Below are 25,327 nucleotides of genomic sequence, written 5' to 3'. Positions count from 1 at the left end.
AACAAGTGAAATGTTGATTTTGTAATATAAAGCATCTTAATTTTGTATAGTCACAAATTTTAAGTTTTAGATCACATATTTTATCCTTAAAATGCTTGAAATATGAAAGATATGATAAACTTAGATCGATATACATTTCTTTTGAAAAATTCGTAAACAATAACATACCGCAATCTTTGTTTACAAAACAAATTATAAACTCTCTAAAATGAGCTTCTGTGATAATGTATAATCTTAATTTTTATGTGAAATCTTTTAAACACATTATACAGTAAATTTTGATCATTAAAAGTCAAAAAGAAATTTTTGGGGAAAATCGTGAATCAGTCCCTTTAAGGTCAAGGAGAGAAAAGACCCAAACCAGCCCCTTGGACTGAGTTTAAAATGCCTGCCAGGGAATTAAGATCTTGGGGTTGATGTCTTCAAGTGTGAAGACTTTTAAGGAGGGAGGAATGTAGTGTTCAGCTGGATCCGATCGCCAGTTGCTAGATAGCTCAGTTGGTAAATCACATGACTAGAGATTCAGGGGGGCTGGGTTCAAATCCTAGTCTGGTCCATTGCATTTTCTCCCTACTGTTGCAGAATCATTTGTTTTCACAGGCATGTAGAACAAAAATGTTAATGATAAATGCTACTGAAGAATTTTGAATCATTTGGAACAATGAATTTCAATAAAGTCAGGAATTGTACAAATGAACAAGAATAAATGCATATAACTTGATACAACATTATTTCCATCTTATTACGGTACAATTAGGTATACATCCTCGCACCCAATCACAAAATATATTGCACAATATAAATAGAGAAGTGATAAGCAACTCTCTTAATTGATCTCAACATGCGAGCACAGCTTGTACAGTTGTACCTGCAGTGGGAAAGGAGATACTATATGGTTGGATAAATTACCACTGAGCTATCCAAGCCAATGTCTTTGGTCCCCAATTCTACTCTATGTAACCAACGAGCTATCCAGGTCGATATCTTTGATCCCCAATTCTACTATATTTATCCCCTTTTGAATATTCCTCGACTCCAAACAACACAATTTCACCTGTCTGGACTACCTGTACAGGTTTCGTCATGACGTCATTTGTAGTGAGAAAGGAGACAGTATATTGACTGGACTGGGAATCAAACCCAGACCTGAGTATATTAAACATGAAGTTCTACCACAATTGTGAAATTCATGGGTAAAGGTAGAATGCTCATGGGAAAATTATAGTCAAGACGAAATAGGAAATGCATGTATTTGTCTGGATCCCAACTTAGTAATCAAGATATATCGGCAGTTCGTAATCAAGACATGTTATCAGCTCGTAATCGAGATATAATAGCAGTTCGTAATTGAGAAATGTTAGCAATTTGTAATCCAGATATATTAGCAGTTCGTAATTGAGATATGTTATCAGCTCGTAATCCAGATATATTAGCAGTTCATAATTAAGATGTTAGCAATTCGTAATCGAGATATATTAGCAATTCGTAATCCAGATATATTAGCAGTTCATAATTAAGATATGTTAGCAATTCGTAATCGAGATATATTAGCAATTCGTAACTGAGAAATGTTATCAGCTCGTAATCGAGATATATTAGCAGTTTGTAATTGAGATATGTTAGCAGTTCGTAATCGAGATACATTAGCAGATCGTAATTGAGATATGTTAGTGGTTCGTAATCAAGATATATTAGCAGTTCATAATCAAGATACACTGGCAGTTCGTAATCGAGATATGTTAGCAGTTCGTTCTTGACACGAGGGTTGCTGATGATTAGAATTATAAGTCTGGTGTCCACAAGACATCTAGCTTCAAAGATGAACACTTGCGCCATTTGCACACTTTTAATTTACATTCTTTGTTGTTTGATACTCAGGGTGACCATTTTAAAAAGTTGACGGATTTAGTGTTTGAATTTAATGCGCTTCTTGAAATATGCAGGTGTAAAATGTCCCAGTTCATACCCTCATGTATATTTCAAAAACGAAATTTATTTGTTATATATCCCTCATACCTTGTTGAAAAGAAAAGCAACATGAATAAGTGTGAATTTCATTTTTAATTTACACAATCTATGTACCTGAACTACATAACAAAATTTCTTGGGGCATAAAAAATCCGATAAGATAATGTAACAAGTTGACACAACAAGGAAACGCTAGTAAATAACTGGCTTAACATACACACATGTACAAACTAGGTACTGCTACATATTACAAATAACAATAATAAACAAATGACCAGTATTAAATATGTAATAATTGTATATAAAACTCTTCACAACATCCCATCAAGGGAGGTTACTTGTATGGAGTTACAAGGAACACCATTTGTTTCGCCAAGGACCAACAAGGAAATTGTCTGATCTATAGGCTCAGTTAAACTTTTTCTTTGTTTCTGTATATCTTTCCATATACTGCAAAACAAAATCTTCAGTTAACTTTTGCAATACAGCATGACCACGTGATATAGAATGAAATTTACAGATGTTTTTTTTTTCAAAGACAGTATAGTTGTGTAGCGGTCAGCCGGGTTCGATCGCCGGTGGCCAGATAGCTCAGTTGGTAGAGCACCTGACTAGAGATTCAGGGGGCCCGGGTTCGAATCCCGGTCTGGTCCGTTGCATTTTCTCCCTTCCTGTTACAGTTGCTAAAAACTATTACCAGTAGTGAGTAAAATCTTGCACAGCATATACTTGAGGGAAAAAAATCAATGTATCTCATTTAAATGCATGTAAATGAGCAAATTCAAACCATACCTCTTCATAACCTTCTAAATTGTGGAAAGTTTTCATATCAAAAACATTTCCTTCAATGGAAAATAAGGCTATCTTTGATTCCTTGAGAACTTTAGGTGTAAAGGCAGATACATCAAGACAGTTTTCTTCCAGTCTTAAAACCTTCAGCCTCGGGCACTGGGATATACTCTCAGACAAGCGAGAAATCTGACAAAAACAAGTGCTTGTTAATAGTGAAATGAGCGTAATACAACTTATTGTAATATAACACTTGGACATGCATGTAAATTTCCACCTACAAACCCCTGTATATTCTATAACCTTTCCAGTATTTCAGATTACAGTTCAAATAGAACAAAACAGTATGGTTACATACACACCATATGACAAGATAAATATACAAAATCACTACAACAAACATCACGAAAAGGCATGCACTACATAAATCAGGAAGTCAAACTACAGCTAATTTCAACACTGGTAGGTTTAGAAGAGATGAGAATGTCGTGCTAGTATTTCACCTGGTTTTGGTTTAAGTTGAGCTCGATTGCTTGACAAGTGCCCACAGCATCTGGAATTTCTGTAATTTTATTCCTTGACAAATTCACAGCATCAAGATTCTTAAGGGTAGTGAGTGACTGTGGGAAGTGGGTGATTTTGTTCTCGGATACATTCAAAGTTCGTAAGTTTGACAATTTTGACAGAGAATCTGGAAGCCTGGTTAAACAGTTACCATCTAGGGACAAGCACTCCAGTTTCTTTAGATTCCCTAATTCATCTGGAATAATTTCTGGATCAAAACAATATAAAATTAATCAAACAAGTAACATTTTTCAAAGAAACAAATTCACTTGACAATTTCTTTAAATGACCAAGACTATGTCTTCCCCTTTCCCTTTTAAAATTGCTACTTCCAAGCTATTTAGCATGTACCTAATTTGTTCCTGTTCAGCACCAGATTCTTCAGGAGTGTGAATGAGCCAATAGAGGGTGGAATGCCTGGCAGCTTGTTGTCAGATAAATCAAGGGTCCTCAAATTCTTCGTGAGCCTATTTAGATCATTTGGAAACTGTAAGAAAAAAAACATGAAATAAAATATCTTTAATATTACAATAACAATTTTTCATCTTTAGTAAATCAAAAAATATAATTCAAGTTTATAAAAAGTGTTTATCAAAACTCAAATTTTGCATTCTAAAGAAAATTACTCCATGGTAAAAACTAGTTTCCATGTACATGTACATACAACTGAAAAAGTGTTCTCCATTTATAAACAACAGCAGATATTTCTCAAGGCTGGATGAATAATTTTTGATATTATCACATTGTATGAATTTTTAGCAGAATGATATTTCAATTTTAGAAATATATACCATTTGAAACTGTTTTATAACTTGGTGTCATTAAAGTTTTACCAATTAAGTTCACAGATTCAGTCATGCATATACTTAGGCAATAGCATTTTTTAACTTCTAGAAGTTCACAAATTAAGATCAAAATAAGAGGTCATAAGTCTGAATCTTGACCTTTTAGAATAAATATTAACAAAATTTAAAGTTAGGGCTATATGGAACGTGGATATTGGCCTGGATAGCTCAGTGGTTGAACACCTGACTAGTAATGCAGAGGTCTCGGTTTCGATTAACAGTCCAGCCATAATTTTCTCAGGACTTTCCTATACACTGTACTACATTTGGTGCCCTGACCATCCATGGACTTGCAAGTTGTCCTGCCAGGGGCAAAAAAATTTGGGTTTTGCATCTTTGAGGGTGAAGATATTCAAGGAGGGAGGAATGTAGTAGTTAGGGCTATATGGACAGTAAATATCAGCCTGGGTAGCTCAGTGGTTAGAGCACCTGACTGGTAACGCAGGGGTCCAGGGTTTAATACCAGGTCCAGCCATAAATTTTATCCTTTCCTATGTTACAAGCCCAATAAAAATGGAGTTTCCTGTCCTTGCATGTATTAATAAGTTCAAGAACATTTGGTCCGAGTCCATGATACTGCCACTGCTGGTGATGACATTACACAAAGGGAAACCATCTCGATTAGAACTTGTCTACACATAACGTGTGTTTCTGAGAGCACAGCTGGCTGACAACACAAAATTGAACTCCAAAATCTTTTTTTGCCTGCACGATTTCTACATAAACTTTATTTCACTTATCAATAATAGTTTGATAAAGCTATATATTATTAATTTGATAAAGCTATACAACCAGTCATAGTTTGAGAAAGCTATACTGCCTGTAATAATTACTGTAAAAGCCCCTATTTTCAATGACCTTAACATTTTGTCATTATAGCACCAAAAAATAATTCTATTGGGATTTAATTTTATTGTTTACATATTCACAATTTAAAGCTGTATGATCCAATGTTCATGTATTATTTTTGTTCATAATTACTTTAAATCAGATTAAATAGTTTTTAAAGTTGCTAAATTTCCCTTAATTTAACAACAAAACTTTCTTATTTTTTATATTTATATATAATTAACTGAACTAAAATTTGAGAAAAAGATATCAAAAGCAAGTGCTGTTTTCAAAACACACACTTTTTGATTTCTCTTACCGTTCATGTTACATATGTAACTTAGGGTTATGCCTGTTTGGGCCCCCAAGTTGGTATAAATCATGTCATAGTAGACTTCCTCGATTTCCTCTTAGCTGACAATCTCAAAGTGGAAGGTGGAAATATTTGTAGCAAAATAAAGTGTTTTAAATCCATGTATAGTGTATTTAGGAAAGATATAGGAATTATTAAATTTTCGTTTTGCTGAAAATGACGCATTTACGTAACCTGTGTTTCCTCGGCCCAACAGTTTCCCTTGAATATTATATATCCAGCATTTTACATGTTTTAGATTTATGTGCAATAACACTGTATACATGTTATGAAATTTATAACATTATATATTATGATTTTAATAGGCCTAGTGGTTTGTGAATTAAATTCAAGTTTTGTAAGACTGAAAATTAACAGAGGAGGGGAGGGGGGGGGGGGGGGGTGTTGTGTTACATGAAAGGTGAAGATAATGAATAGCAATCAATCTTATAACTCCTATAAGCAATACAAAATAGAAAGTTGGGCAAATCATGAAGAATTAAACAATGACTATCGTTTAAAAGATAATTAAAACTTAAGGGATTTTTCATTTGTAGTTTATTTTTTCTTTTCACTTTATCCTGTGTCTGGTCATATCTTACAAGTCTTTGTTTCCATCGTCTGTCATTACTCATGATGCTCAAGCATATGATGTATTCCAGAATCGGAAACAAAAATAGTCTCTCTTTAGATGCTACATGAAACAAAAGGCCCATGGGCCACATCGCTCACCTGAGTCGCCTTGACTCGTATTTAAAGAGTTTTCCTATATATTCGAATGTAAAACTTTGATCCATATTGTGGCCCCAACCTACTCCCAAGGGCAATGATTTTTACAAAATTGAAACTGCACTATGTCAGGAAGTTTTCATGTAAATGTAAACTTTTTTGACTTAGTGATTTTTCAGAAGAAGATTTTTAATGATTTTCCCTATATATTTCTATGTAAAATTTTGATCTCCTACTGTGGCCCCATCTTACCCCCGGGGACCATGATTTTTACAAATGTGAATCTGCACTGTGTCAGGAAGCTTTCGTGCAAATATAAACTTCTTTGGCCCAATGGTTCTTAAGGAGAAAATTTTTAAAGATTTTTTTCTAATTTATTAATTATGTAAAACTTTTATTCCCTATTCACTTTTGTGGCACCACCCAAGCCCTATGGGTCATGAGTTTAACAAACTTGAATCTGCACTATGTCAGGAAGTTTTCATGTAAATCTCAGCTTTTCTGGCTTAGTGGTTCTTGAGAAGAATATCTTTAAAGATTTTTCCTATATATTTGTATGAAAAACTTTGATCCCCTATTGTGGCCCCATCCCATCCCCAGGGGCCATGATTTTAACAAACTTGAATCTGCACTATGTCAGGAAGCTTTCATGTAAATTTCAGCTCTTCTGGTCCAGTGGTTCTTGAGAAGAAGATTTTTAAATGACCCCACCCTATTTTTGCATTTTTGTGATTATCTCCCTTTTGAAGGGGGCATTTGAACAAACTTGAAAGCCCTTCACCCAACAGGGCTTGAAGCTAAATTTTTATGTCACCAGTCCAGCCAGACTGATGGGGTATAATTTCAACCAGTCCACTGAAAAATTTACCAGTCCAACAGAGTTTTCCAGAAATAATTAAACACATTTCATTAATGTTATTAAAATGAAATTTAGCTCAATATGTCTTAAACAATATTGTAACACTTAAATGTGGGATTTATATTTACAAATCAGATTTGTCTGATAGGTCTACAGATCGAAGCATGCCAAATGTGTAAATTTCATAAGTATATTTTCCAAAATGATGCTTTAGAAAATTAACTGGTCAGTCTCATCGGACTGACTAAAACAAATGTCAGTCAGCCAGACTTTTAACCAGTCACGGACTGACGGGCATATGTTAATTTCGAGCCCTGCCCAAGGATGCTTTTGGCCAAGTTTGTTTATAATTGGCCCAGTGGTTCTGAAGAAGTCGAAAATGTAAAAAGTTTACAGACAGATGGACAACAGGCGATCAGAAAAGCTCACTTGAGCTTTTGGGGCCTCCATGGCTGAGTTGTTGGAGCATCGCGCTCAAAATCACACGGCCTCTCACCTCTGTCGGCGCGGTTTCGAATCCCGCCTACACCGGTAAGTGAGAAAGTTTCCCAGTTTACTTTCGGAAGGTCGGTGGTCTCTTCCCAGGTATTTTGTATCTGGGTTCTCTCTTCCACCAATAAAAACTGGGCGCCACCAGAGAACTGAAAAATTGTTGAGTGTGGCGGAAAACATCAATCAATCGCTTGAGCTTTCAGCTCAGGTGAACTAAACCATGTGATGCCTTGCAATCGCTACCTTAAGGTTTTGATCTATGTTACTGTAGATATATTTAAAAATGAGGAAGGAAATCTACTGCACTTACGTGCAATATTTGATGTTTAGAGCCCATCATAAATTTTTTTTATAAGCCTGCTGCACAAAAACAAACTCCCTAAGTAGCTGATTTCCTTAGTGTGACATGGGAAGATTGATGGTATACTGATATATCAAAACCACTCCTATTCTTGAGCATAACTCTAAATTATTATTTTTTTCATTTTGTTTTATTAGCATTGTCCATTGTACAAATAGAAATTAAGTGCATCATATTATATACTTTTACAGGTAAGATGTACAATGGATATATAATCACTCATACCAACCATTCATACTCCACTCATACTTTCAAAATTAACTGAAATTATACCAAAAAAATAATTATTGAGGTCCCTATAAAAATTTTATACAAAACATGCAGTAAAAAATATACTATTCAGTGGGTTCAAATATATTGTTCCACAAATTCCATTGTTTTTCAAAAAATAATTGATTGGAATTGTAAATAGATATACACCTTTCAATGCTGTATTTTATTTTCAAAAGACCTAAAATGTTTAGTGTTTTACCTTGTAATGAGGTATTGAAAATTTACTGTTTAGTATACAAAATAATAAAGTTAATTTTTATGTTGTCTTTAGTAAGTGGTAATTCTCCTAAAATTATATTTTTAAAATTAAAACCAATCCTTTTTGAAGTAGTCCTGTAAATATGCAAACTTAAGCTCTCCAAAGATCCAATACCTCAATACAACTCACAAACATATGTTGAATTGTTTCTGTTTCTTTTTTACACAAGTTACAAACATCTGATGTTTTGATTTGAATTTTTTTTAGATAGTAGCCGACAGGAAGAATTCTGTGAAGAAGTCGATACTGTAGCCACTGTACAGAGGAATCTGATGTAGTTTTGAAACAAACTTTGAAAGCATCTAAATTTTAGAAAACTCTAAATTATTATTTTCTTCAGTGCAAACACTCATCTACTAACAATTTTTATCAAAGAAAATTTTAAAGTTGAAGATTTTTTTCCTCAAAATTGATAAGTGATTATGGCATATTGAGATGTTTACTCCTCTTCGTGTAAATAACCCTGAATTAATTATTACGTTAATGTAGACACAAATTTCTTTCTTTTAAACTATAAACATGTGTAGAAGTTAATGATTTTCTCCATAACACCGTGTATAAGCTCGTTTTGGCGAAGTTGGTCAATCTTAGTTTGCACTTTACCTCTTTCAGCCCAGCTTTACAAAGCTGGCATGCGCCCGTTTTCTCTGCAGTCTCAATATGTTGTGTTACGTTTGAATTTCCCATTCTAAGTAAACTTCTGTTACATAATTAGGCATCAATAATGAGAGAAAAACATTAAACCGTTCAATTTTTACTTCACGATGATAAACGGAAGTGAAGATGCTGATATAAAAGTTAAACCAAGTCATATACACAAATATATTCCTCTGATGATCGCGGTTCTTATACTGTAGAGATCTATATATTTCAAGTTGTAACAAAATAATGATTATTATGCATGGATTTTGAAATGAATATAAACGCAAATCAATATTATATATATATATATATATATATATATATATATATATATATATATATATGAATGACCCGGATTAAACGTTTTCGGTTTTGTCTTTACTAATCTACTTTCACTTTTTAACAGATGGGGGAAAATGGCAACGTCTGCTAGCAGGTGTGGAATCAGACATGTTGTCTTAACAGGAAGACCAGGTTTAATAGCTACTTTTACAAAATACACTATACAGTGTAAATCAAATGATTTAATTTCATGACGAATTGAAATTAACATTTTTCAAGTTCCATACATAAATTGCAAGAAATCAGAACAGTTTTTTATAACCAGGTTACACTAGAAAACAGGGTTACTGTAGTGATTCTCTTCAATGTCAGGGTTACAGACCTTTTTCCATTGGTCTTTAAAGTCAGGATTACGAGGGTTACAGGCCTAAGCTACCTCTCAATACCCACTGATCTTTAAGGTAATTCCCCATACTACGTCAAATAACGTTAGAAACGTTATTTATGAGTCACGAACGTTATGATACATTCATGCAACGAACCCGATGGCATTTTGGTAAATTTTGTAGACCGTGTTAGGACTGATCGTTTGAAAGCAAACAACAAAAATTTAGAATTAAAAAAAACAACAACAAACGAATCGCAATAATACAAACTAGCCGGTTCTATACAAAACAATGCTCGGGAGAGAAAGTGCTTATAGTTGTATACATCACAAAGTCATAAACCTGCATACACATTGCGTTATGACACAGTCGTTTAGTAATTCCTGTGAGATTTCTGCAAATATTACAGATTATGTTAAATCGTGTTGCAAACTTTCAATGTATCTATTGTAGGCCATTTTTTGGTGTGATTTCTGATCATTAATGATCGGTAGAAATATCGAATCTCCTATATACAACAAAATGCTAATTTTTGTGTGTGCTTCATGTAGGCCTACTGACAGTCACATATTTTTGTTGTTTTCCTTATATGATTTATAAATACGATCGATGTCGTCATGATCTAATAGAATATATGCATAATCTAAAGCTATATGACATTGTAACCCCCTTGCAAAATTTTTATATTTATTTACATGACAAAAATCGCTTTCGGGGCCCTCCGAATCGTTAATAAATGTGCATATACATGTATGTGCATATCTCTGTTGTGTCTAATGATTTCAGGGTGTTCATGTCACATATATTCAGGCCAGGAGATCTCTAGTCCTAGGTGTCGTACGTTTGTGTTATTGTATGGATCATGGGTGTTGTAATGTATTTTTCTTTTATCTAAATCACTTTTCTGGCCGGACATGACCTCCACTGATGTTTTGATTAAAACGTCTCGGAATGTACGTGGTACACTCACATCGCATGGCTGTGTCGTATTGTTAAAAATTACCAGGAACTAAAATTACCAAGGAGGGGGGGGGGGGGGGTGAGGAATGCAGAATTCGGGTATTTTAAAATATTCGAATTTTCCAAATTTGTAACTTGTAAAAAATCATTCTGATCTGACGACATAATTTTATTTTTTCATCTATTATGACGTCATGTCAGTGTTCATGTGACATAGGCTAAGCTCCATAGTAATGTTGGGATTTTTCTAACTTCAAGCCCGACCCCTAAAGCTTACGGCAATCAATGAAAGTGGTTTTTAATTATTTGAAGCTTTAATGTTTTAAACTGTTTTTCAAAAACCACCCTGTAATATTTCTTGAAATGGTAATTTAGTAATGTAAATGATGAATGAAACATGTTTGCAGAGATAAGAATTTTAGACACGATTTTCCAATATGCGTTTTTTCAAGGTTTTTAACCTAGAGGGGATCATTAGGCTCTCAAATTATCGGATACCCTATCTACTTCTTATGTTAAATGATTGCTGGAGTGTAAAGGTAAAACATATTGAAATGTTTAAAAAATCTGAAGGTTTTTGAAAACAGAATTTCCCGGATATCTTAGGCTATGATTAGTCAAAATTTAACTACTATATGTGCATTTGCATCACCTTGAAACCAAGAACATGGTTCAGTAGATGAAAAATTATTGAAAAAAGTCAAATGCAATACATTTTCTTCAATTCATATGAAAGAAACATATTTCTATCGTTTAAATAGAGACAGTGCCTTAAAATGTATTCATATTAACACTGCTTGTTTTAAAGTGATGTATTCTATTTTTAGAAGTGGCTGTACTCTGGGAAAGGCCGCTAAACATAATTTTCTTCGGGAATTTGGTCAATATACATCCTCGACAAAATACATGCAAACTTTGATAGAAATCTGTAGGTTTTTCAATATCAAGATGGGGTATGGGGAATTACCTTAAAGTTGGGGTTACGAAGGTTACAGACACTATAAGTTGGAGCTGAGAGAAAGGTCTGTAACCCTCGTAACCTCTGTAATCCTGAGTTTAAAGATCAGTGGGTGTGGAGAGAAAAATCTTGAATTATTTTATATGAATTTTTTTTATGATTTTCCCCGGAATGATAGAAAAAGGTGTTTTGTTTGCAAAAGGTGTTTTAATGAGCCATTAGATAAAATTTTAGTGTAATGGAATACCTTAAACATGTGTATATGTGTTGCCTTAATAGGGAGAGCGCCGCTCTCATGGCCAGAGGCCTTCACCCTTTATGAAGGCACATGCGAGGTCTGTTCAATATGTAATGTGTATTGTACCACAGCGTGATAACGCTTTGCACGATTTCATGGATGATGATACTCTTGAATAGCTCTATTCAATACCATTCCAACGGTATAAACACGAACCTTCAGTTCCACATAGTTTTAAACTTGTAGTCATTTCAATAGAGCCAGTTGTTGACCACTGTTGTAAAAATGGTTGGGAAACAGGTTGAGAATATTGAAGAAATTAGAGCTTATATAAAAGTTCGCACAAACTCGGTCATTTGGTAATGCAGATTTTTATTGAATTAGGGGAAGTTTATGGGTCTGAAAAGGTATCTTATGAGACTGTTCGTAGGTGGAGAAAGAAACTTTTGACTGGCATAGAGTCCGTCAAAGATGCAGCAAAATCTGGCCGACCTGTGACTGTAACAGACAAGGCAAATGTCTCAAAAGTCAGGGAAATAATTGAAAGTGATGGCAGATACATGATTCGTGATATTGCCAAAGGTGTTGGCATATCGCTATCGCAGGTGCATTTAATTTTGAAGCATATTTCGAAAGTACAAAAGATTTCTGCCAGATGGATACTGCATATATTGACAGATGACCAAAAACGGGTATGAGTACAAACCGCTAAGCAATTGCTCAAACTGTTTCCCAAATTTAATCAAAGACAACAAGTGTTACAGGTCGGTATTATCGAGATGTTACACTAAAAAAGCTCAAGAAATATTATAATAAACGATGCCCTGTGTCAGGATTTAGGCATTTTCATCTACTTCATGATAATGCTCCATCACATACATCTGAGCTTGTGAAGTTGGAGAAGGTTAGTGTCTTGCCACACCCATCACCATACTATCCAGATCTAGCCCCATGTGACTTTTTCCTTTTTCCGAACCTTAAAAAAAGTTCTTATCTGGTCGTCGTTCCAAGTCGCGACAAGCCCTTGGCTCAGCCATCAGTCAGTGCTTCAGAGGTCTACCTAAATCAGCGTACCATGATGCATTTCAGAAATGGATTCAGAAATTGAAATTATGTATTTCAAACCGCGGAGAATACTTTGAAGGGATGTAATGTTCATTTCACTATTTGAGTCTAATGCTTTTGAGATATTGTACCATACAAATTACATATCAAGCAGCTCTCATACATGTCACGTGTATCTAAAACTATATATATTTATAGATTATCAAACTTGGCGATTTTGAATCTTATCTAAGCATTCACCTCTGCATGCCTTCATGGAGAATATAACATTTGATTTCTCCAACATCGGACATCGGAAATCCCACATTGATATGATTGGTTATTAATTTTTTGTCATCCAGTGAATATCATATGTATTATACATTATAGGCATTGGTAAAACAACTCTAATTAAGAAAATCCACAAAGTTTTCAGTGAATCAGGGGTGGAGGTGAAAGGTTTCTATACTGAAGAGTTACGATCAGGCGGACAGCGACTGGGGTTTGATGTGGTAACTTTGGATGGAAATAGAGGACCGCTTGCCAGAATACAAGACAGTGAGAGGTTTCCTTAGTTTTACAATATTTTCATATCTCCGTAATCGAAGATTTGGGGCATTGTTTTTTGTCCAACTCGACAATGTTTATGGTTCCACATGATCTACCTCTTTCAAAGGTATAATACATTTTTAATGTTTTGCTCTAATTATGTCACAATTCAGATTTTCATGTTGATATATATTTACATCAAAAGTTTTAAAGAATTAAATTGTAAAGAACGAAGCTATAAATTTTATACCAATTTATTTTAAATAATATAACTTGGTTTGGTACAATTTTTTTTTATCTAAGGTCATCTGAGTCGCTCAAGTGGTTTATTGCTATCTGTGCTCATTCGTCACGCATGTTATTAAGATTTGAACATTTTTTACTTCCTATTAAAAACTGCATGGCCAATTTTCACCCAAATTGCTGTGGAACATCTTTCAGGGTAGGATGACATAACCTTAAAATATTATAATTCCTGCTTTCTGGGTCTTCGGGGTAGAAAATAGTACAATCTTTTACTCCTGGGCATCTAGCTTAAACACAGGTTTCATCATTACTAGTATACTGAACATGAATTGTGAAATTTAATGCCCGGGTGATTAGTAGCAGGGTTCAGTTTTCACTAGGGATTTTTCAAGGAGAGTCACGGACTCATGGTTTATGAGCAGCTTGAGTCCCATAAAAATTTGACGAGTCCCATGAAAATTTCATGAGGCCTTTGTATCAGATCTTCCAAAAAAGTGAAAAATGAGGAGTATTTGTTTTTGCACACCTATTCAGCTAATACTTTCCACTGTTCACATTATTCTTGAACAATTGCAAACATTGACATACTTGTTAATAACTCTAATTGCCTACCCAATGCATACATAATTATGATATAATTAAATGTAATAATCTGCTATTTGGCCTTGGATTAACAACAATTTTTAGTATTAAATACCCTCCCATGTCATCAAAACAAACTGACATCAATATAACAACAAATTAACAGATAGAACATGTTGAAATGCTTATTGTGATGGAATAGATCTGTAAATCATAACAAATAACACTACCTTCAAATCTGATAAAAATGGCTATCAGAAGATGAATTTTTGATAAAGCATAGACTCCAATTTTTCAAATAAATAAATAACAAAAACCTCATACATGGAATTCAATTTAATTTTATTATTCTCTATAAGTGAATGGAGCAGTAGGTGTACAATATACCCTTATTCACACTTAATTAACTGACACTAAACACCTGATGCACAGTGAACTCGGTGGTATTATCTCAGTTCACTAGAGTGTAAATATACCCTTATTCACACCTAATTACCTGACACTAAACTACTGGTGCACAGGGAACTCAGTGGTATTATCTCAGTTCACTAGAGCGTAAATATACCCTTATTCACACCTAATTAACTGACACTAAACTACTGGTGCACAGTGAACTCAGTGGTATTATCTCGAGTGTAACATGTCACCTGGATTTTTTCCATCTGTTAATAAGTGCGCAAATAACAGGGCTTCAAGGAAAATGTATTTCGGTCAAATTTTTACTTGAGCCCAAGAAGCATCTGCAGGATTCATCATATAAGACATCCTTGCATTCCAAATAAATTTTCCACGTGTAGGATGCAGATTCTTGCATTAAAGTGATAACCCTGTAGGGGTTCAGGCCCAAGGGCCGGGCTATACGGATAATGGAGTGAAAGTGTTTAAATATCTTCATTTACTCCTAAACATCTAGAAAACAAACTAAGTATGTATAGTTACTGAACATGGAAGCCTCCACCAAATCATAAAATTCATGACCTCTAGATCAAGGGTTGAGACTTCAGGATAGGGTTATCATACAGTGAAAATGTATCAAGTATTTAAATATCTGATTTATTCCTAAACATTTAGGAAAACAATGCTACATGTGTAAGTTATTTTGAGCATGGAGGCATCTACCAAAGTTGTGAAATTCATGGCCCCTGGGTCAAATGTTCTGTCAGAAATATTAAAAATCATCTTTATTCCTGAATATTTATAGGAAACAAAAGTAGATGCATTATTATACGAATCATAAAGACTTCTACCAAATTTATGAAATTCATGACCCCACCCCTGAATCAAGGCTTCAGGCTGGGGTTATATTGATCATATATCAATGAAAATGCAATAAATCTGTGAAATCTCTTTTACTCCTGGATATCTAAGAAGCATAGATGTGAAATTCATGTCCTAGGGGTCAGGGGTTCAGGCTCCAGGGTGGGGCTATAAGGATAATGTAGTGAAAATACAATTGGTTGCATGTTAATTATGCCCCCATTCGAAGAAAAGAGGCATATTGGTTTGCACCTGTTGGTTGGTAGACAACATGTTGTCCGCTCAATAACTTAAGAACCAATCACTTGATCTTAATGATATTTCATATGTGGGTTGGTTATGAGTAGAAGAGGACCCCTATTGTTTTTCAGGTCAAGGGTCAATCTACTCTGGACATAGGAAGACCTTGTTCTCTCAATATCTTGAGAACCCTTTGCTTGACAGACATCAAACTTTGTACACTGGTACATCCCAAGAAGTAGATGACCCCTATTGATTTTGAGGTCACATAGTCAAAGGCCAAGGGTCAAACTGGACATAGGAATATACTGACCACTCAATGTCTAGAGAATCCTTTGCTTGACAGACATTAAACTTGGTACACTGGTACCTCTTCAGGAAAACATGACCCCTCTTGATTTTGAGGTCACATGGTCAAAGGTCAAGGGTCAAATGGGACATAGGAATATACTGTCCACTCAATATCTTGAGAACCCTTTGCTTGACAGACATCAAACTTGGTACACTGGTACATCTTCAGGAGAAGATGACCCCTATTGATTTTGAGGTCAAAGGTCAATGGTCAAACTGGACATAAGAATATGTTGCCCGCTCAATATCTTGAGAATCCTTTGCTTGACAGACATCAAACTTGGTACACTGGTACCAGGGATAGACATTAACTTTTCATCTCACTTGCCCTTCGGGCAAGTAAACTCAAAGTTTTACTTGTCCGAATGAAAAACTTAGTTGTCCAAAATATTTTAGACTCTAATAAGCCTGTCAACCAGTAATTCTAATTATCTTAATTATCTCTCTCTGTCAATTGGTGATACAGTACGATCTACTAGAATGGGCCTTCGCTATAATCTGACCGTTCGTTAAAGAAAAGTTGAGTTTTACTTTCTAATATTTTATATTCATCAAGCTTAACACAATTATTTTAATAATCACATTTTCTACTAAAAATATCACTTGCCCCATCGCGCAAGTGTGTATTGAGTTTCACTTGTCCGAACTGGGTTTTCACTTGCCTCGGGCAATCGGACAACTGTTAATTTCGATCCCTGGGTACATATCTTCAGGAGAAGATGGCCCCTATTAATTTTGAGGTCACATGGTCAAGGGTCAAACTGGACATAAGAATATACTGTCCACTCAATATCTTGAGAACCCTTTGCTTGACAGACATCAAACTTCGTACACTAGAACATCTTCAGGAGAAGATGACTCCTATTTATTTTGAGGTCATATGGTCAAAGGTCAATGGCTAAATTGGACATAGTAATATATTGTCTCCTATATTTTGAAATTATTTGCTTGATTGACACCAAACCTGGTACACTGGTACAGCATACGGAGTAGATTACCCCTATTGATTTTTGGGTCACTTGGTCAATCCACTCTTGACATTGGAAGATATTGTCTGCTCAATATTTCAAATTGGTGATACCACTATCAATCAAATTATACATGTGTATAACCATTTTCAATTTTGCACCATGGGGGGCATAAATGTTTTACAAACATCTCTTGTTTTCTATATTCATGTTTATCTGGGCCACAACTTAGTAATTAAGCTGCTCCTTTGTGGCACAAAGTTACTTGTGACTAGAATTAGACAAACGAAACATACTTTTATACCATTAGGACATTTCTGAGCACCATCTGCACACATGTTCTTCTTTGTGCAATACATGTACTCAGATGACCGTTAAGGCCCATTGGCCTCTTGTTAATAAAGTTAATAAACTGCTTTGCGGTTTTAAAGCTTAAACTGGCCCAAACCAAATAACATGGTAGGAATTAATAAAGTATTAGCTTCATTCCTGAATAGAAGTATTTTCATTTATATATTTCGATTTGAATACTGCTTCAATACTACATCATTGTGTATTGTTCTATCATTATTTGCAGTGGCGGTGTATCACATAAGAGAAGCTTTTTAGTCGGTAAATATGAAGTGAAACTCGGCTCATTTGAAAATGTTGCCCTTCCTACATTGAGGATACCAAAGAATGCACAGGTAATGTAAGGCTAACAGAGCTGAGATGGTACCCTAAAGCTCTGATGCATCATGATTTCTAGATTAGCTTACTCGTGGCTTTTGTAATACTGATTTACAAGACAATTTCATAGAACAAATAAAATCATAATAATACTTAGTTCAAAGTCCCTTCTCTGGTCAATAGAGCTATCTATACACAAATTGGAGTTGACCAGTTTAAGGCTGAGATTTCTGCTCTAGGGGTAAATCTCAAGGATCAGCAGCTGATATCTCTCCTTTATAACCCGAGTCTTTTCCCGAATATCCACTGAAACAACTTTATCTTGCCGTGTCAGTTGGGAGCAATTGGACCACTTATGGGTACTGCTAGATGTTTTATTGAGTGTTGGGAGTTGTGGGCATCACTCTTAAAAAATTAATCTACTACAGTCCAAGGTCCAGGTACTCAGGTAATTTCCACACCTTTCCTCCAATGGATTAATGAGGGGTTTTCGATGCAGAAGCGGAATGGCTGATGTTTTCTGTCAGTCTCTGTTTCCTCTGGATCTCAGTCCCAGTTATTGTACGCAAAATATGCTGTGATGGTCACTAAGCTTTAAGATATGTTATCATGACCAACATGCTCAGAATCAATCTATTATTTTAATTAGCTGACCAATTTTCATAATTGGCACATAACAAAAATGCTGTGTTAATTGTCATCAAAACACATATTGCAACCATTTCATGGTTGCACTGGGGTAGGTTTTTTCAATCGATACTGGTCTCATCGTTTCGCACCTTAACTGACAAACAGCAATTCTCTCGACCTAGTAAATTTAGGGTTGGGCTTAAAATCTCGGCCTTTAAGAGATGAAAGTCAAGCCCTACATTTAATCCACCTGATTGAAAGGAAGACTGAAATATTATAAACTTAATGTTCATGGGGATAGTTTTATGGTGTATTGTATCAAAAAAGTGATTGGATTATTTTCTAAACACTTTCTGTATTTAAGGGTATCTTTTTTTGGGTGATCAGGGATAATAAAAAAAACAGCTTTTGTGCTTTTACAGGAAATGAAATATGACTCTTAGTTTAAACTCCTAGCATGGGATCTTAACAGATGTGGCACTTGATTTGAAGTGCATGCATGCACCAATTTCCAAAAATGCATGTTTGGTTTCTATATACCCATACATTCAGGGGTTTTCTGTTTCTATTTTCATTTTTCTGTCACATATCAAAATGGTTTCAAAGGCATAAAAAACGGCTAATTTCGGCGATTTCGGTAAATCATGTCAATCGGAGATAAGGAAAATGACGTCACAGAACATATTACATCACTAATTTCCACATGTATCATCAGGGCCAATGCCCTAGTGCATAATCATAATGATTAAACCAAGTGAAACCACATTTTAAATTTATCCTAATTTTGTGGCGAAATTTGGGCCTTAATATACCTTGCTCTTTGCGTATTTGAAAGTCACCCTAGAGCATATGTTGTAATTTTGATCCATTTTGACCTCTCGCAGTAGTTTTGCCACTGTATTTGAAATTTAATGCTATGTGGAGGGTACATGTTTTGTACATCTAACCCCTACAGTTTTCAAGTGAGGACCTTCTTGTTTTACAGTGTTTGTATGGGTATTGAAAATGTGCATGTGGCAAGGATTTTGATTTTCTTTCAATTTTGAGAAAGTTGCAGGTTGTTCAACTGAGTTCATTTTGAGGAAATATTACATAGAGAGTACATGATTTGTTTGTCATGGCAAGATCTTGATGAGAAAATAAGAGGTTGTTAAACTATACAGTAGATTCCTTATTTTACGCAAGTTCTCAATATCGCGAAATGACTCGTATACGCCAAATCGCAAGAACAGAAATTCACAAGTGCTCTGTTGATCAAGAGTATATACATGTATTTGAGCAATATAAAAATAAAAGCGAGTTATTTTGATTCGCGAGTGATGCTTCGCGCGAAATTACGCGATAATAAATCCCCTGCATATATTTAGGAATTTACAGTACTCAGTTTTGAGGAAATATTTAGTGAATTTTAACACAAGGTTTGTCCATTTAACTCCTCTAGCAGGTTTCAAGTTTTTACCTTGTGAATGCTACACTGTAATTATCAATAACAATTAAAACTGACCATTCACCTCCGTTGTGTATAGGTATCTTACAGGTGAATATAATGTCACCGTAGCTCTGTAAATGACTGTCTATATGTCTGTTATAGCTGAAATAAGGGTATTGTAGTGTGATTTCATGCTGCTTTATCAACAATGTCGAAAAGGAGATTAATCATCCTACCCAAATATCAAAGCTAATGATAACCGATGTACCCTGTAACATTTATGTTTTAACACAAAATATGAAGAACAAAGTCAAAAATGGGAGACCAACATCTTGAGGTTAAAATTACGGAAGATTCTCACCAATGGATACCATGCTGTATTCAACAGGGTCTGCATCCAAAAGTATAAACTTGAAGAAATGAAACAGATCACCAACACATCATGAGAATGCAGTGTAAATTTTATTTGGTTGACCAGTTTTGACCTTGGGGCGGTCGTCATCAGAACAATTATACATGAAATTCACTGAAGTGAAAAATGCTGCTGATGTTGCTATAAAAAAAAATGCTGCTGATGTTGCTATAAAAAATGCTGCTGATGTTGCTATAAAATGCTGCTGATGTTGCTATTTAAAAAATGCTGCTGATGTTGCTATAAAATGCTGCTGATGTTGCTATAAAAAATGCTGATGTTGCTATAAAATGCTGCTGATGTTGCTATAAAAAAATGCTGCTGATGTTGCTATAAAAAAAATGGGGAGATGTATACATTATGCGAAGTTGCATAACAACGCAAATACTTACAATATCATTAGTTAGTTTATATTTATATAAAAGATATAGTGCGTTTACAAACAAGAGGTTCACATTATATAAAGCATTAATAGAATACAGTTCTGTGTTATTTGAAGCAGATTGTGACATTTTATAACTGTGATGTGTTTGGTTGTGACGTGTTTGGTTGTGAAGCATTGTAGTATCAATAAAATTTATTTCTTCTGTCGAATTTTTAAAATTTTTAAAATAAATGAAGCTTAAAAGCTCAAAATAGGAAGATTTATTTACACTTAAAATGAAATATTTTATTTATCAGCCCGGCACTAGCAACGGTAGTTGTCAGGTGTTCATTATTGATGAAATTGGGAAAATGGAACTCTTCAGTCAGACATTTGTTACCATGGTGAGGGATATTTTAAAGACTCCTAATTACACCATCATTGCCACAGTACCAGTCCCTAAAGGCAGACCTATTCCTTTTGTGGAAGAAATAAGAAACCATCAACAGACACAAGTGTTCACGGTAAGGAATTGTAGCAAGTGTTCACAGTAAGGAATTGTAACAAGTGTTCACAGTAAGGAATTGTAACAAGTGTTCACAGTAAGGAATTGTAGCAAATGTTCATGGTAAGGAATTGTAGCAAGAGTTCATGGTAAGGAATTGTAGCAAATGTTCATGGTAAGGAATTGTAGCAAATGTTCACAGTAAGAAATAATTTGTAACAAGTGTTCACGGTAAGAAAATTGTAACAAGTGTTAGCAGTAAGGAATTGTATTTTAGTGTTCACATTAAGGAAATGTAGCAAGTGTTCACAGTAAGGAGTGTAGTATCAGGTGTTCACAGTAAGGAGTATAGTAACAGGTGTTCACAGTAAGGAGTATAGTATCAGGTGTTCACAGTAAGGAGTATAGTATCAGGTGTTCACAGTAAGTATAGTATCAGGTGTTCATAGTAAGGAGTGTAGTATCAAGTGTTCACAGTAAGGAGTATAGTATCAGGTGTTCACAGTAAGGAGTATAGTATCAGGTGTTCACAGTAAGGAGTATAGTATCAGGTGTTCACAGTAAGGAGTATAGTATCAGGTGTTCACAGTAAGAATAGTATCAGGTGTTCACAGTAAGGAGTATAGTATCAGGTGTTCACAGTAAGGAGTATAGTATCAGGTGTTCACAGTAAGGAGTATAGTATCAGGTGTTCACAGTAAGGAGTATAGTATCAAGTGTTCACAGTAAGTATAGTATCAGGTGTTCACAGAAAGTATAGTATCAGGTGTTCACAGTAAGCATAGTATCAGGTGTTCACAGTAAGGAGTATAGTATCAGGTGTTCACAGTAAGGAGTAAAGTAGCAAGTGTTCACAGTAAGGAGTATAGTATCAAGTGTTCACAGTAAGTATAGTATCAGGTGTTCACAGTAAGCATAGAATCAGGTGTTCACAGTAAGGAGTGTAGTATCAGGTGTTCACAGTAAGAAGTATAGTATCAGGTGTTCACAGTAAGGAGTATAGTATCAGGTGTTCACAGTAAGTATAGTATCAGGTGTTCACAGAAAGGAGTATAGTAGCAAGTGTTCACAGTAAGGAGTATAGTATCAGGTGTTCACAGTAAGTATAGTATCAGGTGTTCACAGTAAGCATATTATCAGGTGTTCACATTAAGGAGTGTAGTATCAAGTGTTCACAGTAAGGAGTATAGTATCAGGTGTTCACAGTAAGGAGTATAGTATCAGGTCTTCACAGTAAGGAGTATAGTAACAGGTGTTCACAGTAAGGAGTATAGTAGCAAGTGTTCACAGTAAGGAGTATAGTATTAGGTGTTCACAGTAAGGAGTAAAGTATCAGGTGTTCACAGTAAGTATAGTATCAGGTGTTCACAGTAAGGAGTATAGTATCAGGTGTTCACAGTAAGTATAGTATCAGGTGTTCACAGTAAGGAGTGTAGTATCAAGTGTTCACAGTAAGGAGTATAGTATCAGGTGTTCACAGTAAGGAGTATAGTATCAGGTGTTCACAGTAAGGAGTATAGTATCAAGTGTTCACAGTAAGTATAGTATCAGGTGTTCACAGAAAGTATAGTATCAGGTGTTCACAGTAAGCATAGTATCAGGTGTTCACAGTAAGGAGTATAGTATCAGGTGTTCACAGTAAGGAGTAAAGTAGCAAGTGTTCACAGTAAGGAGTATAGTATCAAGTGTTCACAGTAAGTATAGTATCAGGTGTTCACAGTAAGCATAGTATCAGGTGTTCACAGTAAGGAGTGTAGTATCAGGTGTTCACAGTAAGAAGTATAGTATCAGGTGTTCACAGTAAGGAGTATAGTATCAGGTGTTCACAGTAAGTATAGTATCAGGTGTTCACAGAAAGGAGTATAGTAGCAAGTGTTCACAGTAAGGAGTATAGTATCAGGTGTTCACAGTAAGTATAGTATCAGGTGTTCACAGTAAGCATATTATCAGGTGTTCACATTAAGGAGTGTAGTATCAAGTGTTCACAGTAAGGAGTATAGTATCAGGTGTTCACAGTAAGGAGTATAGTATCAGGTCTTCACAGTAAGGAGTATAGTAACAGGTGTTCACAGTAAGGAGTATAGTAGCAAGTGTTCACAGTAAGGAGTATAGTATTAGGTGTTCACAGTAAGGAGTAAAGTATCAGGTGTTCACAGTAAGTATAGTATCAGGTGTTCACAGTAAGGAGTATAGTATCAGGTGTTCACAGTAAGTATAGTATCAGGTGTTCACAGTAAGGAGTGTAGTATCAAGTGTTCACAGTAAGGAGTATAGTATCAGGTGTTCACAGTAAGGAGTATAGTATCAGGTGTTCACAGTAAGTATAGTATCAGGTGTTCACAGTAAGCATATTATCAGGTGTTCACAGTAAGGAGTGCAGTATCAAGTGTTCACAGTAAGGAGTATAGTATCAGGTGTTCACAGTAAGTATAGTATCAGGTGTTCACAGTAAGGAGTATAGTATCAGGTCTTCACAGTAAGGAGTATAGTAACAGGTGTTCACAGTAAGGAGTATAGTAGCAAGTGTTCACAGTAAGGAGTATAGTATTAGGTGTTCACAGTAAGGAGTAAAGTATCAGGTGTTCACAGTAAGGAGTATAGTATCAGGTGTTCACAGTAAGTATAGTATCAGGTGTTCACAGTAAGTATAGTATCAGGTGTTCACAGTAAGGAGTGTAGTATCAAGTGTTCACAGTAAGGAGTATAGTATCAGGTGTTCACAGTAAGGAGTATAGTATCAGGTGTTCACAGTAAGTATAGTATCAGGTGTTCACAGTAAGCATAGTATCAGGTGTTCACAGTAAGGAGTATAGTATCAGGTGTTCACAGTAAGGAGTGTAGTATCAGGTGTTCACAGTCAGGAGTATAGTATCAGGTGTTCACAGTAGGTATAGTATCAGGTGTTCACAGTAAGTATAGTATCAGGTGTTCACAGTAAGTATAGTATCAGGTGTTCACAGAAAGGAGTATAGTAGCAAGTGTTCACAGTAAGGAGTATAGTATCAGGAGTTCACAGTAAGTATAGTATCAGGTGTTCACAGTAAGCATATTATCAGGTGTTCACAGTAAGGCGTATAGTATCAAGTGTTCACAGTAAGGAGTATAGTATCAGGTGTTCACAGTAAGTATAGTATCAGGTGTTCACAGTAAGGAGTATAGTATCAGGTCTTCACAGTAAGGAGTATAGTAACAGGTGTTCACAGTAAGGAGTATAGTAGCAAGTGTTCAGAGTAAGGAGTATAGTATTAGGTGTTCACAGTAAGGAGTAAAGTATCAGGTGTTCACAGTAAGGAGTATAGTATCAGGTGTTCACAGTAAGTATAGTATCAGGTGTTCACAGTAAGGAGTATAGTATCAGGTGTTCACAGTAAGTATAGTATCAGGTGTTCACAGTAAGGAGTGTAGTATCAAGTGTTCACAGTAAGCATAGTATCAGGTGTTCACAGTAAGGAGTATAGTATCAGGTGTTCACAGTAAGGAGTGTAGTATCAGGTGTTCACAGTAAGGAGTATAGTATCAGGTGTTCACAGTAGGTATAGTATCAGGTGTTCACAGTAAGTATAGTATCAGGTGTTCACAGTAAGGAGTATAGTATCAGGTGTTCACAGTAAGTATGGTATCAGGTGTTCACAGTAAGGAGTATAGTATCAGGTGTTCACAGTAAGGAGTATAGTATCAGGTGTTCACAGTAAGGAATATAGTAGCAAGTGTTCACAGTAAGGAGTATAGTATCAGGTGTTCACAGTAAGCATAGTATTAGGTGTTCACAGTAAGGAGTATAGTATCAGGTGTTCACAGTAAGGAATATAGTATCAGGTGTTCACAGTAAGTATAGTATCAGGTGTTCACAGTAAGGAGTATAGTATCAGGTGTTCATAGTAAGGAGTGTAGTATCAGGTGTTCACAGTAAGGAATATAGTATCAAGTGTTCACAGTAAGGAGTATAGTATCAGGTGTTCACAGTAAGTATAGTATCAGGTGTTCACAGTAAGCATAGTATCACGTGTTGACAGTAAGAAGTATAGTATCAGGTGTTCACAGTAAGCATAGTATCAGGTGTTCACAGGAAGGAGTGTAGTATCAGGTGTTCACAGTAAGGAGTATAGTATCAGGTGTTCACAGTAAGGAGTGTAGTATCAGGTGTTCACAGTAAGCATAGTATCAGGTGTTCACAGTAAGGAGTATAGTATCAGGTGTTCACAGTAAGGAGTATAGTAGCAAGTGTTCACAGTAGGGAGTATAGTACCAGGTGTTCACAGTAAGGAGTATAGTATCAGGTGTTCACAGTAAGTATAG

The 25,327-nt window shown here is 35.3% G+C and overlaps 2 protein-coding genes and 1 non-coding gene across 3 annotated transcripts in view; 2 read left to right on the top strand and 1 right to left on the bottom strand.

Annotated features, from left to right (window-relative positions):
- Window positions 1-2,042: 2,042 nt before the first annotated feature.
- LOC125650627 (leucine-rich repeat-containing protein 57-like) lies at window positions 2,043-9,217 on the bottom strand. Its single transcript, XM_048879078.2, has 5 exons — window positions 8,923-9,217; window positions 3,673-3,808; window positions 3,261-3,529; window positions 2,761-2,946; window positions 2,043-2,418 (listed from the first exon to the last, which is right to left on the bottom strand). Exons 1-5 carry the CDS (start codon window positions 9,004-9,006, stop codon window positions 2,377-2,379), a joined length of 717 nt encoding a protein of 238 aa, XP_048735035.1. The 5' UTR covers window positions 9,007-9,217; the 3' UTR covers window positions 2,043-2,376.
- On the top strand, window positions 2,549-2,621 carry Trnas-aga (transfer RNA serine (anticodon AGA)). Its single transcript has one exon. It is a non-coding gene; the product is annotated as a tRNA-Ser (tRNA).
- A 112-nt stretch (window positions 9,218-9,329) lies between the features above and the next one.
- Window positions 9,330-25,327, top strand: part of LOC125650630 (cancer-related nucleoside-triphosphatase-like) — a 16,927-nt gene continuing 929 nt past the window's right edge. The window contains exons 1-4 of the mRNA XM_048879087.2: window positions 9,330-9,435; window positions 13,220-13,394; window positions 17,600-17,708; window positions 20,844-21,050. Of these exons, the coding sequence (XP_048735044.2) occupies window positions 9,378-9,435; window positions 13,220-13,394; window positions 17,600-17,708; window positions 20,844-21,050 (549 nt within the window). The 5' untranslated portion in view covers window positions 9,330-9,377. The remainder of the gene's footprint in view (window positions 9,436-13,219; window positions 13,395-17,599; window positions 17,709-20,843; window positions 21,051-25,327) is intronic.

The sequence above is a fragment of the Ostrea edulis genome, chromosome 5 (assembly GCF_947568905.1).
Source record: "Ostrea edulis chromosome 5, xbOstEdul1.1, whole genome shotgun sequence".
Taxonomy (NCBI): domain Eukaryota; kingdom Metazoa; phylum Mollusca; class Bivalvia; order Ostreida; family Ostreidae; genus Ostrea; species Ostrea edulis.
The sequence above is the reverse complement of the archived record's forward strand: the minus strand, read 5'-3'. Positions and strand labels throughout refer to the sequence as shown.